Below are 15,706 nucleotides of genomic sequence, written 5' to 3'. Positions count from 1 at the left end.
CTCACTATCTGGCTGTACTCAGGAGTATGCATTCTCCAAAAACCTATGGTGCCTAGGAAAACTTGAGTATCCTTCTTGCTGGTCAGTGGAGACATCATGATGATCTTATTGATGACCTCAGTGGGAATCTGACACCGTCCATCTTGCCACTTTACTCCCAGGAAGTGGATCTCTCAGGCAGATCCCTTGAGTTTGCTCTTCTTGATGGCGGAGCCAGCTTCCAGCAGAATCTGGATGATCCTCTCTGCTTTCTCAAACACTTCTGCTGCCATAATTCCCCACATAATGATATCATCAATGTACTGCAGGTGTTGTGGAGCTTCACCCTTTTCCAGTGCAGCCTGGGTCAGTCCATGGCAGATGGTGGGACTGTGCTTCCACCCCTGGGGCAGTCGGTTACAGGTGTACTGCACGCCCCCCCTAGGTGAAAGCAAACTGAGGCTTGCATTCTGCTGTCAGAGGAATGGAGAAAAACACGTTAGCAATGTCAATAGTGGCGTACCAGTTTGCTGCCTTGGACTCCAGCTCGTACTGGAGTTCCAGCATGTCCAGCACAGCAGTGCTCAGCAGTGGTGTCACTTCACTGAAGCCACAATAGTCCACAGTCAATTTTCATTGTCGATCAGACTTGCGCACAGGCTAAATGGGACTTTTGAAGGGTGAGTGGGCCTTACTGACTACGCCTTGGCTCTCCAGCTCAGGGATCATTTTGTGGATGGGGATCATGGCATCCCCATTCATCCGATACTGCTGGTGGTGCACCATGAAGGTGGCCATTGGTACTCGTTGCTCTTCCACCCTCGGAAGTCCTACTACAGATGGGTTTTTCTGATAGTCCAGGCAAGGTGTTTAATTGCTTAATGTCCTCTGCCTCTAGAGCAGCTGTTCCAAAAGCCCACCTGAGTCCCTTTGGGTCTTTGTAATAGCCGTTCCGGAAGAAGTCTATGCCTAGAATACAGGGCTCCTCTGGGCCAGTCAGAATAGGATGTTTCTGCCACTCCTTCCCAGTCAGGCTCACCTCAGCTTCCAATAGGCTAAGCTGCTGCGATCCCCCCATCACCCCAGCAATGGAAGCAGGTTCTGCCCTCACATGTCCCAATGGCATTAGGATACACTGCCCACCAGTATCAACTAACGCTTCATATTTTTGTGGCAGGGCCCCTCTAGCCCTGGTTATCATTTCTTTCCTGGGCATACATACTAGATGTTCCTTCAAGGGGATCCAACAGATCATCCTCCCTTCTCTAATACCCAGCAGCTTGGTGATGAGAGGATGAGGCTACCTTCACTTTAGTGGAACTCTCTCAGTTAGTGTTTTCCTCCTTGAGTTCATGCACCTGTGCTGCCAGGGCAGAAGTGGGTTTCCCATCCCACCTTCCCATGTCTTCCCCGTGGTCATGAAAAAAGAACCACAGGTCAGCTCGTGGGGTGTACCCTCTCTCTCTTGCTGTGGGACGTTCGGCTCTGAGTTTGGGGCCTGTGACTTGCACTGCTGCGGTGTGGGAACTGTTCCTCCTCACCTCCTCCCTCATCTCCTCTTGGAGGATCTTAATTACAGCAGACATGAGCCTGTATGGGGCCATTGATAATATTCTCATAAATTCTAAGTTTGTGTGCGACAGAACCCACTGTTTCTCAGTTGCTATTGGCATTAATCATTGCAATGAAGGTGGTGTATTGAGATGGCCCTAGATTTGCCAGACTCCACAACATCTGCCCTGGGCACCTGACCTTGTCGGGGTCATTATCATGCTGTCCTTCCCTCCCAAAGAGTACCTCCAATACCACCACTTCTCTCAGCTGTTGGATCCCTTCCTCAAGGGTTTTCCAGCGCATTCTTTGGTGGCGCTCCTGCATTCTCTCCCTGTGGACAAACCTCTCTCTGACACTCATTAAAAGCCACTCCCAGAGGGAAAGGGGCCCTGGCTCCCTTAAAAATACCTGATTCATACCTGAGTCCTGGGTCAAGGGTCCCAAATTCCTTGCCTCACCACCATCCAGTTGCACACCTGTACCCATAAGGTCCCAGACCCAAAGCAACCAGGTTGTATAGGCTTCACGCCCCTGTCATACAATGTCTTTCTGCAGATTACAGACTTTCGTATGTCAGGGACTCGGTGATGATCTCAACCGTTGGCTCCCCTGCAGATTGTGAGGGCCCTCCTTTCTTATCATTATTATCTGAGTGCTCTGATTTCATCTTAGACTTCTTTGTTTCTACAGGGGTGACTGCTGCTGGCTGTGACTGCCCTTGCAGTTCAGCTGGAACCTGGACGGTTGTAACATCTGTGGGTTCCACTGCTGCCCTATTAGACTCTCCCTCTTCGAGCCAGGGGAAGGGTTTCTCACCAGCTGGGGAAATATACTCCTTCAGCATCTGGCTCATCTTGCGTATCTCTCACCAGAACCCCCACCCAATCCGGGTGGTTCATTTCTGAGGTGGGCTGTGGAGCAACATCCCTAGTCCCTAGGTTAGTGTCAAGTTCTGTGGCAGCATTCCTATTCTCTGGGGTAGGTATCAAGGTGGTTGTGGGATCTCAGTCTCTCAGAACTGGGGTGCAGGGTGAACAAGACCCCCCCTGGGGGGCTCGGGAGTCCTGGAATGCTGCCAGAGATGTCTGGTGGCTGGACTTTGATCCCACATGGGAGATGACATCAGTATGAGGACGGGAGGATTTCACTGGGGTGAATGGTGAAGGGACAAGTTAATTGGAGTGTGAGATACAGGGCTTAAGATTTCTGTACAGGGGGGTCTAGAGAAGTAAGATGGAGGAATTGGGGCGTGCCCTTCTCCTTCTTCTTCTTCCTCTAGACCTCCATCTTCTGTGGTGATGTTGGCACTCCGGGATTGGACCTTACTAGGGGAACACTGGTTAAGAAGGGTAGAGGGTATTGGAGAAAAATGATAAATATTGTATACGTAACTCCGGGTATAAAGATAGGTGACCGCCCCAGGGGCTTTCAGTGTGTGCCCATGGCTGACTGCTGAGCAGAACTCTGTCAGGCCAAGAGAAAATCTTTTAGATAAGCAATTAATAAACACCAAGACCAAGAACAAATCTGAAGCTTCCTCTCGTCCTTTCGAACCCGGGGGCCCAAGGCCATCTTTGGGCTTTTCCCCAGACCATCTGAACAGCCCAGAAATCCCACAACTGGCGTCCCTGGGTGGGCTCGAACCACCAACCTTTCGGTTAACAGGCCGCCGCGGCGGGACGCAGGAGGCGCGCGGGTGTAACGTCAGAGCCGGTGCGACGATCAGCTCGAATCGCGGGTAGAGCCGGGGTGCCGGCGGGGGAGGCGAACACAACATCAGAGGAGGAGGGGTCGGATTCTGGGACAGACCGAGGGGCGGGAACCTCAGAGGTGAAACAGGGGGGAGACGATGATGACGTCAGCTTGGGGGACACCGGAAGTAGCTCAGAGAGCACGCACGCGCAGAGAGTAAGACGCGGGCGGGCCCGAGCCCGGTCCCCTGTGACGTCGCGGGTGAGGAGGGGCCGTGTTAGGGATTCTACGTCCCGCGGCTCCACACCGTCTCCAGATCTGGTGCCTTTAGTCTCGAGCCTCGGAGTTTCAGTTCCTTCCCTCCATGGGAGACGCCGAGCCGGAAGAGGAAGTAGGGTAGTCGAGATTGCACCGTCATCCGAGCCAGGGGGGCCGGTGACAGCGCCACCTAGTGGCAGGAGGGCAGAAGTGCACGACATGCCGGGTCGGCTCGGCGGAGCCACAGCGCCATCTCGTGGCGAGACTGCAACAATGCAGCAATTTTTTCCAACAATATATAAAAAGAAAAGCACCTCGAAGAAAACAATGTTAACACAACAAAGGGATTATCCATCTGATCCACCGATCGTGAGACATTTTCTAAACAACACACAGGCAAAGCTAAAGGGAGATCCTTTGGTTTTGGTCAGAAACCCAGAAACAGGTCAAATAGAGGGTCCTTTCAGACTAATCTCTTGGGGAAAGGGTTTCGCTTGTATCTCCACAGATCGAGGTCTGAAGTGGGTGTCGGTGCGGCATGTGAAGCCATTCCGAACACGAGAGCACGAGAACGCTGATCCAAGAAACAAAGAGACGAGTACTCAGACAGAAGTCGAGACTCAGACTGCGAAAAACGACCCAGAAGAGAAATAAAAAAAGAAACCAAGGACCTTGGGGGGTTTTCACACAAAAGCAAAGTAATGGGTTTCATGATGCTTATGTGCATTGTTTTTTCATTCATTGCAGTAAGCAGTGGGGGAGATTTACCTGTTAGTCAACCAAGGCAAAATGTATGGGAGGCTTTAGCTCGGGCAGCGAATTTAGACAGCATCTGCCTGACACATTCAAGACCAGGTAAACCGTTTTCAGCATGCATGGTTGGATTGCCAGTGGACCAATGGCCAGTTCCAGGGCACTCTGCAATTAACATTTCGCAGGTCATTAAAAATCCTATAAAAGAGTGGTGTGCTTGGACACACCTGCTTCCTGTGGCTTCTACAGAACCTCAGGAATTGGAGATTTTTGGGTCCATGACAATGAGACTCTGCATGCGGTTTGAGGCTCCAAAAGACACAAAGGTGAAAACTATTGATTTAACTCCCACTCATGAATTTTATAAGAATGCCTCAGCTTGGTGTAAATATACAAAGAGAACTACCAAAGGATCGATCCAAGTTCCGGTGCAATTGCCGCGGGGTCTGTTCTTAATTTGCGGGGACAGAATTTGGCACGGCATTCCTGCTAATGCCACGGGAGGTCCATGCAGCATTGGGGAAATTTCAATGCTATCGCCTGATTTGAACGTGTTAAGAGAGGGAAGGCACAGAGAAAAAAGATCAATACAGCAATATGCAGCAGATTGCAATGATGAAATGTTTTCTTGGGACAAGAAAACGAGTATTGCTACAGCAATCTTCTCACCTCAGACAGCATCGGGGGTGGCCTTGACTCAGATCGACCGCATGGGTTGTTGGTTGAGCAAACATGCGCGGTCTGTGTCTGTCACATTGGATGATATGTTAAAAGACGTCGGTAGTGTGAGACAGGCGACTCTTCAAAATAGAGCAGCAATCGATTATCTATTGCTCGCTCATGGACATGGGTGTGAAGAGTTCGAAGGGATGTGCTGCATGAATCTCTCAGATCATTCAAAGTCAATTCATGAAAATATCAAAAATATAAAGGACAGCATAAATAAGCTTGGTGAGATCACAGGATCATGGATCGATCAATTGGCAGAATTCTTTGACATCTCTCCCGTTTGGAGAGGAATCTTAAAAATAGGGTTTTATGTTTTAATAGTTCTCCTAGTCCTCATACTTGTTGTCCCATGCATATTTGCATGTTTAAAACATGCAATGAATCGGATGGCGAAAAAGATCTTTTTGGTGCAAACAGAAGGGGGAGATGTGGGATCTCAGTCTCTCAGAACTGGGGTGCAGGGTGAACAAGACCCCCCCTGGGGGGCTCGGGAGTCCTGGAATGCTGCCAGAGATGTCTGGTGGCTGGACTTTGATCCCACATGGGAGATGACATCAGTATGAGGACGGGAGGATTTCACTGGGGTGAATGGTGAAGGGACAAGTTAATTGGAGTGTGAGATACAGGGCTTAAGATTTCTGTACAGGGGGGTCTAGAGAAGTAAGATGGAGGAATTGGGGCGTGCCCTTCTCCTTCTTCTTCTTCCTCTAGACCTCCATCTTCTGTGGTGATGTTGGCACTCCGGGATTGGACCTTACTAGGGGAACACTGGTTAAGAAGGGTAGAGGGTATTGGAGAAAAATGATAAATATTGTATACGTAACTCCGGGTATAAAGATAGGTGACCGCCCCAGGGGCTTTCAGTGTGTGCCCATGGCTGACTGCTGAGCAGAACTCTGTCAGGCCAAGAGAAAATCTTTTAGATAAGCAATTAATAAACACCAAGACCAAGAACAAATCTGAAGCTTCCTCTCGTCCTTTCGAACCCGGGGGCCCAAGGCCATCTTTGGGCTTTTCCCCAGACCATCTGAACAGCCCAGAAATCCCACAGGTGGTTATCCAAGTAAATCTTCCCTTATCTCTTAATGATAAATAGAACTGGCTTAACAGGCATATAAGCAACACCAGCCACTGTATGATATCTTTAGCATTTAGAGAGGATTTGAACCCTTCAACAACTGGTGGGATAGACCCAAGGAGCTGGTTGAAGGGTTGGGAAAAAATTTCCCCTGGTGTAATTTCCTCACAGTAGGTGCCATTCTTAAAGTAACCCTAAGACATAGTTAGTGTGTGATAGCTCTGAATACATGTGCCTGCCTTCCAGAGGAAGTTAAAGATCCGCAAATTCCTCACTTTATTAACCCATAAACCAAACTGGATAACAGCCACAGTAGCCTTAGTTATAGGGCCTGTGTCTAGATAAGGGCCTGCAAATGGGAGAAATATAGCCACAGCCACATGGTAAGCTAGGGTAAGCTAGACCACATGGTGACACCTAATGAGGTTTTTATATCGAGCACACAAAAATTAGGTTACTCAAGAACTGTTACTCCTTTTTTCACCCTTTTTCTCTCGATGCCATTGTGCCTCACGTTGGGCGCCAAAATCTGTCTTGGTTTGAAAAGACAGGCGTCTGTTAAGGAAGGCAGGAGCCTCCCTTGAAATGAAAAATGTAAACCCTCTCCCTCCAAATTATTACAATTTTGAAATTAAGGGCCTCTCAGGCAAAGATATGGGAGTAGGAATAACAGTTCTTTATTAGGGAAAAAAAAAAGAAAATAAAAATGCAGTAATACTAAACAACACTGACAGAGTCAGAGCATGACCGGACACCCTGTTGGTCAGGGTGTTGGTAGCAGTCTGATTAAATGGTGGCTGCAGTCCTCCTGGAGTGACAAATGTGGTTCTGTTGAAGCAGTGATCCTGTAGAAGGTTGTAGTTTTCCTCTGAAGGTCCAGTGGTAGTGTAGATGGGCCTGGTCTTCCTCTGGGAATCCAATGGAGAAGAAAGCTGCTCCTCTGGGTCTCCAGTGGGAAAAGGCTGCTTGTGGTCTTCCAATTCTCAGACTATATCCAGGTAGGAATGCTTTGTTGTGGTGTTGAGGGTTCCCAGGACAAGGTGAGAGATGAGAATTGACTCCAAGTTCTAAGAAGGCTGATTTATTATTTTATGATATTATATTAAAAGAAAATGATATACTAAAACTATACTAAAGAAAGAGAAAGGAGACATCAGAAGGCTAGAAAAGAATGATAATAAAAACCCATCACAGACTCAAGGAGTCCAACACAGCAGGCTGTGTTTTGCCATTAATTAAAAACAATTCCCATGCTAGGTAAACAGTTCTCCAAATCACATTCCAGAGGAGGAAAACATGGAGAAGCTGAAGCTTCCCAGCTTCCCAGGAGAAGAAATCCCGGCGAAGGGATTTTTCATAAAATATCATGGTGACAATGCTTGGCTCCTCCCCCTGGGCAGAGCTTCTCACAATGGGATGATGTAATTTTATTAGTCATGCAGTGAGACTCAATAGCCCATTAACAGAAGATATCTCACTGGAGGGAGGATTGGTCGTGGAAGAGATGAAGAAAACTGCCCCACTTGGTTTTAACAGGAGGCCAAATTAACAGAAGATAATTGCCCCACTTCTAACAGATGGCAGTAGAATACACACCCCCAGCCCCATCTTGCAACTTAAGACAGTCTCAATGCTCTCCTGGGGTTTCCCCAGTTCAGGACACCATAATCAACCACTTCCCATAGATCCCCTGCTCTGCTGCAAAATGCACCTGCACCCGAGCTGCTTGCCTTGAATTTCTTAAAAAATATAAAAGCAAACCTATTCATACAGTGATGTAACATTATCACACATTAGGCCCCAAAAACTGTTATTAACTATTTTAGTCAAACACTGCAAGTTTTACGGCAATTAATTGTGATGATAAAATGTGATTACTTCTGAGGGGGTCGAGTTGCAACTTAGTGGTATTATGAGTTAGGATTCCCTTGCCCCTACAAAAGAAAATATTTTCAACAGAAATAGGAAGTCATCTACCATCTCAATATGGCTGAAAGTCAAGAGACACTGGATGCTTACAGGTTTTTTCCCAAGACTTCCCCTTTCATATTTTCAGATGCTGAAAGTATCTTGGGGCACTGGTAAACAACTGTGAGATGTACGCATTTGCAGTGTGAAGGTTTTTTATCCAGTTGAAGTGTATTAGAAATCAACTTAAAATGTACATAAACATTTTTTCAGAATTTCTGCATGTCAAAGATTATAACTGCTACCAGTTTGGCTGCTTATCTGTCTGGAAACATGCATTCACACAGCAGAGATACAAGAGCTATCACTCTTCACAGTGAGAATATTGCTAGGAACTACACTGTAAAACCAAATGTTTGTAATTTTCACTGTTTCTACTACTTTTACTCAATTAAATGAAATATCCATACAGTTATGAATAGAAAAAATGGGTAACCTGCATAATTTTCAGCACACATAGCTTCACACTGGGAAGGAATGCTGAGATGTGATGCACATGATGAAGAAATTATGTAGTACTCAGTCAAAATTCATGCAACGATGAGAAGAGAAAAAATTGGGGAAAAAGACAAAATATGATACAACCTAGAAGCAGCACAGGCACACTGAAAATAGGTATTTTGCAGGATTTGTTGAGAAACAAAGTGTACTGGTTTTGGCTGGGGTAGAGTTAATTTTCTTCCCAGTGGCTGGTATGGGGCTATGCTTTGGATTTGTGCTGAACACAGGGTTGATAATGTAGAGGTGTTTTTGTTATTTCTGAGCTTACAGAGAGTCAAGGCATTTTCTGCTCCTTGTACATCCATGCTGGGGAGGAGGCTGGGGGTGTGTGGGAGGTTGGGAGGAGACAGTTGGGACAGGTGACTCAAACTGACCCAAGGGATATTCCAGACCATGAAACATAATGCTCAGTATATAAGATGGGGGAAGAAGGAGAAGGGGGAAGATTTTTGGAGTGATGGCATTTGTCTTCACAAGTCACCATTACACATGATAGAGCCCTGATTTCCTGGAGATAGCTGAACACCTGCCTGCCCATGGGAAGGGGTGAATGAATTCCTTAGTTTGCTTTGCTTGAGTACGTGGCTTTTGCTTTCCCTATTAAATTGTCTTTATCTCAACCCAGGAGTTTTCTCACTTTTACCCTTCTGATTGTCTCCCCAGTCCCACTGGTGGGAAAAGGAGTGAGCAGCTGCATAAGGCTTGGTTGCTGCCTGGGGTTAAACCACAACACAGGCACAACAAAATTCCACTTAAATATTCAAGCATATTAAATCAAAGATGTCATTACATGAAAGCTCAACAACCTCTACAGATTCAATGACATTTATAGATAGACTTAAGCCTCTCAAAACTTAGTTTGTGATATACTTATAATGTCTATTATCAGCAACTAAGTGTAACACAATGCTGTAACCAATTATATTATTAGGATTATGGATTTTTACAAAAGTTTTTCATTTAGGGCCATTTTAAACTGCTATTGGCATTAAGACATCTTATAGGCTAACAGAGAGAAAGCTATATCAAAGCACTTACCAAACTGACTAAGGACTGAAGCCTGGGTAATGGGCGGTTTTTGATCCCAGGATGATGTGGTAGTGGTAGTAGAACTATTATTGTTTTGTTGAGAGGTAAACTGACCCAAACCTGGAGATTTCAATTGGTTCAAGATTTGGGATCCAGTAGAGTTTGTCAGTTTAGGAGACCCACGTTCTCGAAAGCCAGGACAAAGAACTGCAGACTACCAAGAGACAAAAAAAAAGGGGGGGGGGGGGAAGAGTGGAGTTGAGTATTTAATAAATAAATTGAAAATAATTTGAACATAACCATAGGGTCAATGCCTACAGCTGCTATTTGGCAGGAACCAAAACCTCTTCAGTCCTAGATTACTAATAAATCACAGAATTATTAGGGTTAGAAGGGACCTATGGAGATCATCCAGTCCAACTCCCTGCCAAGGCAAGGTCATTCAGATCAGGTGACACAGAAGCAGGTCCAGGTAGGTTTTGAACGTCTTCCTTCAGAGAGGGAGATTCTACAGCCTCCCTGGGCAGCTGTTGTAGTGCTTTGCCACTCTCACTGTAAAGAAGTTCTTCCTCATGTTGAGGTGTCACTTCTTGCACTTTAGTTTATGACCAATAAAAAAATCAGCAGCATATGACCAGACCCTCTCTGGTTATCACTGATATAACTTCATCACTGACTATGACATTACTGATTTACTTTAATCCATGCATCTTAAAATAGCATGCATTTACTAATAGTTGCATTTATTCTGTGAAAATCAGTTTAAATTCCCAATTTCAAGCCTTCACAATTGACTCAGAAATAATCAGGTTTCCACAAAAAGCAGATATGTGTTTGCAAATAACACAAAGTTTTCTGGCATAGAACTCTTCACTATAAACAAGTGATTTCATCCTAAATCAGCATGCAGTAAATACATCTGCTCTCTACTCAAAAATGAATACAAGTACTTCATGTGAACTGAGAAACAATTACTTAGCAAAACCAGAAAAAAAAGTAAACTTTATTTTGTGTGTGTGAATGGAAGGAATTAAATTAAGAATTCCTTCAACATGTGCGACCTGAATTTTATAAATACTGAACCATCTCATTAAATGGCCAGTACTGGAAAAGTTACTTAACCTAAAATATTTACTCATTAGGAATATTTAGAAAGCATAAGATATTTTTACCAGACTTTGAGGAGAATAAGAGTTTACAGCACTGGAGCTGCCATTTCCTGATGCCATCTGGGTGCTGTGCTGAGAATTTGTGAAAACCAGGGCTTGGCCAAAGGTTTGTTGCTGGGGAGCCTCAAACGAGTGGCCTTCTGTCTCTTGGGTAAGGGTCACAGGCTTTTCGGGCTTTTGAAGCAGTGTTACCAAATCAATGCTGTAAGACAAAGCAAAGTTTGGCTGGAATAAATATGATGATTAGACTATGCTGAAACTGAAAAAAGCACTCATACTAAAGCTGCTATACCAGCAACAGAATTATTCTGCTAGTTGAAACTTATCACTACAGCTAGAATATAAATTCTTTGCTCTCATTTAAATCATTATCAAATGTATATCATCACGTATCACATAAATAACCTATATGATTAATATAACCAAGTAACTGGAGACAAGTCATAAAAGATACATTGTGTTTAAGCTGATCCCTCCTGCCAACTCTTTCTATATATTGATAATCCACATTCTCTGTATATCACAGAGCAAGGGATCAAAGTCCTACCTCTGTATGGGGTAGGTATACAGACAGTAAAGAATTAAGTCACATGCAGCAATTGAATATGTGATGGTATTGACAGTATAGGGATAAAATGTTTCTAAAATCATGGAATATTCTGAGGAGTTAGAAAGGAAGGATAGGCCTGGTAGGCCCTGGGAAAATGTTAAGGTAGGCCCTGGGAAAATGTTAGGCTGCACCTGTATAATCATTTAATGAGTATGACAAATAATATGATTGTTAGATGCGATGATTATTCGGTAATTGGATATAATTATTGTTTAATTGTAACAGGAATCATGAGACACGATGTTTGGGGGGTTTGATGGAAAGTACAAAATCCATGCTTGGATGAAATCAATGTCTACAATAAAACAACATAATTTTAATAATTATTATGTAGTTATATAAGGGTATAACAACATGTTCATCTCGAACCCATGTTGGAGTCAGATTTGGGTCTGTTCCCCTGACAGCCAGAGCTTGTCAATAAAAGCACCTGCATATAATCATTCCGTGATTATGTTTTCCTGAACACTAACAGTATGGAAGTCACAGGAGCAGTGGAGATAAAAGCTACATTTCTCAGATAGTTGGCACATATCCAAAATTACTTTACAATACATACCTGAGCAGGATGAGAAATGTGAATTTTCTTACATTTAACACGGCCTAATTCTGACTTAAGTTTATCCTAAATATACCACAGGCTTGGGCTTAAGAGCTGCTTCCAGCATTTTGATTAGCATAGATTTTTTAATGTCCAAGCCTTTCTTATGGCAAGTAAAAAACCAAACAAACAACCAAAACAAAAAAAAAAATAAACCACAAAACAATACACCAGAACTCAAGCTGATGCACTAAAATATTTTCTAACATAAATTGAGGGACATCCACTGGAAGAATATTTGCATTAAAACAACAAACATGTGAGCATATCACAGAATAGTTAGGTTTCAAAGGGACCTGTGGAGATCATCTAGTCCAATCCTCCTGCCATATTACCTTTAAGAAGGAAAGGAATGGAATATACAATGTAAGCCAACTGACACCATGCCTTCTCCAGGTCACGCCCATATTATAATGAAAATTTTGCTGCAGTCTGAAGTATAGCAGTACAGCTGTATCAGGATGTTTGGGACCATTAGGCCATCTAGTTTTCAGATCTCATGCTATCCAACTACAGAAGTCTTCATCATACAACCTTAACCTGCTCTGTGAGGCTAATGCAGGCAGCAGATTCCACATAATTGGCCAGGCATTTAGTGAAGACAAGCAAAGGCAGCAACTACCATATTTTCCATTCTCTAGCTGAACTCTATATCATCAGTTAAGGCAAGTAATAGTGATGGCAAGGTGATTTTCCTGGTAAGCAACACAAGCTTTTCTGTCAACATATTTGTCAGAGCACTATATTCTGAACACTTTCTACATCTACAGGGGCAGAGTTTTCATTTTCTGGACAGCAAAGCCAGAGCTTCCATTTCAACAACAGCAGCACAGTTTTCTTACCAGCTATTTTTGTTCCTGCCAGTAAGCAGTCTGTGCAGAAGTCAGTATTATGTTCATGGATTTTCTAAGTTTGGCTCCACTTCTGTAGTCAATAATATGTAACACAGGAACCCACAAAAGCAAGACTTTCACAATTTTGAAACTAGCTTGACCAATCTCTGGCCAAGGCTGCCCTGTGTTTTAGTCAATGTTTTATATATGCAAGCTAGCATTGCTTCAACAAGCAGAATATTTTTAAGGTATAGGGAAACTATGGAAGAAGATCTTACCTTTGCCTAGGAGTCACATGATTCTCAGCTGGAACAGAGGAAGCAGTGAAGACTTTTGTTTCAGAAAGCTGAAAAAAGCGTGTAGGGGGGGAGAGTTATTTTAATCATACACATGCTCACACCAGTACTGTGACATCTTCAGAAATTCCATCTTAGTCACACACTTTTAAGATAAAAGTAGTCAAACTATCATTACAATCAGTTATGCTGCAGCTCTGCTTAGAAAAACAAAAACATGTAGTTGAACTTCAGCAAAGTCTTCTCCACAGAATCAAGTACCAGTTTAATGAAAGTGTTAGGAAATTTGATCTACTGAACACTGAATGGTATACTAATGTATATAAACATACATCAGTTTGGGAAATAGTTTAACTGAAAACTATACCAGTAGAAAGTAATTAATGCGACAGCTGGTATATCATCAGTGTGCAGACATCATTTAGGACTCCATAGAGCAGCTCTGATAAATCTCATTGCAGAAGTCTAACACATTGTACTGTTCCCACTCATTTCATGTATCTCTGTTTTACATTTCAGCTCACATCATCAGTGAAAGCAGGTTTGCACTCAGGTATGTACAGTGAACTAGCATTCATGGTTCCTTCTTGGCACTTCTAGGAGTGGCAAAACCATCTTAAACAGATTGCTCTGCAAGCACGAGTTTGAAAACAATAAAGGGAGAACTGTGCAATTGTTTATACTAGTATGTCATGGTTTGGGCTTGGTACAATGCCAGTGCCCTTATGAGAATACTCTCTCTCTGGTGTCTGCTGTGAGATGTGACCAGGAATAAGCAAAGCAGGCTCCTGCTTAGAAATAGAGAAAAATTTATTAACTAAACTACAAGAAAAGAGGGGGAAAAAAAACACAAGGAAAATAAAAACCTTACAAAAGCATTTTCCTCCTCCCCCCTCCACCAAATTTCTCAATGCAATACATTCTCCCAGATCACCAACTCTCAGTCCAGCACCACCCTTTAGAATATTCAATCTTCAGTTCATGAAGAGGAGAGGAGTCCTTCTTGCACCATAGGCTTCCCCTGGAAACACGTTGAAACCTCGTGTGTTTCCATGTCACTCAGCACCGCTCGGAAAGTCCTTTGATATCGTGACACCTTCCTTCCATGCCCAGTGCTCTCACTACTGTGCATGGACCAGAGCTGCTTCTAGGGTTGTCTTTCAAGGATGCCTTGTCTCACTCCAAAAAGGCACAGTCTCTCCTTCAGGACATCTGTTCCCCCCGAATTTTTTCACCCCCTGGGGCCGAGAGGTACCTACACTGAACCTTCCTGGTTCTGAGGCACTGCCTCTCCCTAAATGCAGTCTCTGTGTCACAGGAAAAAAACTGGTTCAGTCTATGGCCACACAAGAAAAGTCCAGCCAGAAGGCCACTCCGTCATCTCTCCCCCCCACTCAAGAGTCTTCTCTACTTCCCTAGTGGCCTATCCCTTCTTATCTCATCTCTTATCTCTCTTCTCATTCAGCTCCAGGAGGATCAGCATTTGCAAGGTCTCAATCATCCAAGAAAAGGGTTAAAAATTTCAGTCTCTGCCTGTCCCAGAGCTCTGGAACTCCCACGCTGCCCTGCCAAGCACCTTCTTGCCGCACCCTCCCTTCTCCTCTTGGGCCGGCTGCTATCAAATTCAGACGCCAGCTCTCCCTCTCTCTCTTCCCTGGGGGGGGGGGGGGGTGGCTGCCCGATGTCTCTTGGTGTTCCTCCACCCTTCCATCCTCAAGGGCCTCCTCACCCTCCATCTCTGTCTAGGCCCAGGCCTTCCGCATGGCTGCCCCTCCCCCTGTCCAGCAGCAGCAGCTGGACGGGGGAGGGAGATCCGACCTCTTTCCCGACAAAGTCCGAAGAGAGCTTCCCAGGGGCGCAGCTCTGGTTTTTAACCCCTGTGTTTTCTCAGAGGCGGATCTAATTTTCAGTGGTCGTACCAAGTGCCAATCTTAAAATCTGAGCATCCATTGGTGGTTTGATGGTAGTGATCACAGCATCTCAGAAATCTCATTTCCGGTCCAACCACCACATAGTATAACAAGTCAAACCATCCACAGCAGAAAACTGCTGCTTCCACCATGCTATTACAATAGATACTTGCACAAGTAGCTGGGGAGGGGGAGCTGGTTGGTTGGCATTTGGGGGGAAAGGGGATGATTTTGGTTTGTAGGGAGGTTGATTGTTTCTTGTTTGGGATTTTTTAAATAGCTTTTCTTTTTAGAAAAATAGTAGTTAAACAACTACAACCTCCTAAGGTTAATTCATTTCCATTGACAGGAATACTTACAAACCAGAATAAGTGTAAAGCCAGTACAGGTTTGGTTTAACAAGGCAGAGATATGACTGTATAATGGTTATTTTTTAAATTAAATTTGCACAAAACCACCCTTAACTACTTTGGTGTAGCTGTGTATTTAGATTAAAGAATAACTGACCTATTCAAACATGCACAAAGAATCCCTTTAGAATGTGACATTTGAATGTAGCTCTTCCAGGAAATTATGCATTTTTAATTGCTAGCAGCCCAGTTTAAAGGACATCACAAATATGAGGCAATATCATCTGCCATCCTACAGGCAGCTCTACTGAAAGCACGTATGTCCCTGTACATGGTCATCTGGGATTCTTCTATGAGACATTTGATTTAAGTAGGATGCAGAAGGTCTGACTGGGA

The 15,706-nt window shown here is 44.2% G+C and overlaps 1 protein-coding gene across 3 annotated transcripts in view; it reads right to left on the bottom strand.

Annotated features, from left to right (window-relative positions):
- Window positions 1–15,706, bottom strand: part of LOC128941430 (ubiquitin-associated protein 2-like) — a 189,180-nt gene that overhangs the window by 102,368 nt on the left and 71,106 nt on the right. For all 3 annotated transcript variants that reach the window (XM_054283193.1, XM_054283190.1, XM_054283192.1), the window contains 3 exons: window positions 13,033–13,100; window positions 10,714–10,912; window positions 9,551–9,755 (listed from right to left, as the gene is read on the bottom strand). In XM_054283193.1, the coding sequence (XP_054139168.1) occupies window positions 9,551–9,755; window positions 10,714–10,912; window positions 13,033–13,100 (472 nt within the window). The remainder of the gene's footprint in view (window positions 1–9,550; window positions 9,756–10,713; window positions 10,913–13,032; window positions 13,101–15,706) is intronic.

Source organism: Melozone crissalis, unplaced genomic scaffold (assembly GCF_028551555.1).
Source record: "Melozone crissalis strain CALT ecotype California unplaced genomic scaffold, PUWL_Pcris_2 ptg000035l_1, whole genome shotgun sequence".
In the NCBI taxonomy this organism is placed as follows: Eukaryota; Metazoa; Chordata; class Aves; order Passeriformes; family Passerellidae; genus Melozone; species Melozone crissalis.
This window is presented reverse-complemented; position numbering and strand designations above follow the sequence as displayed.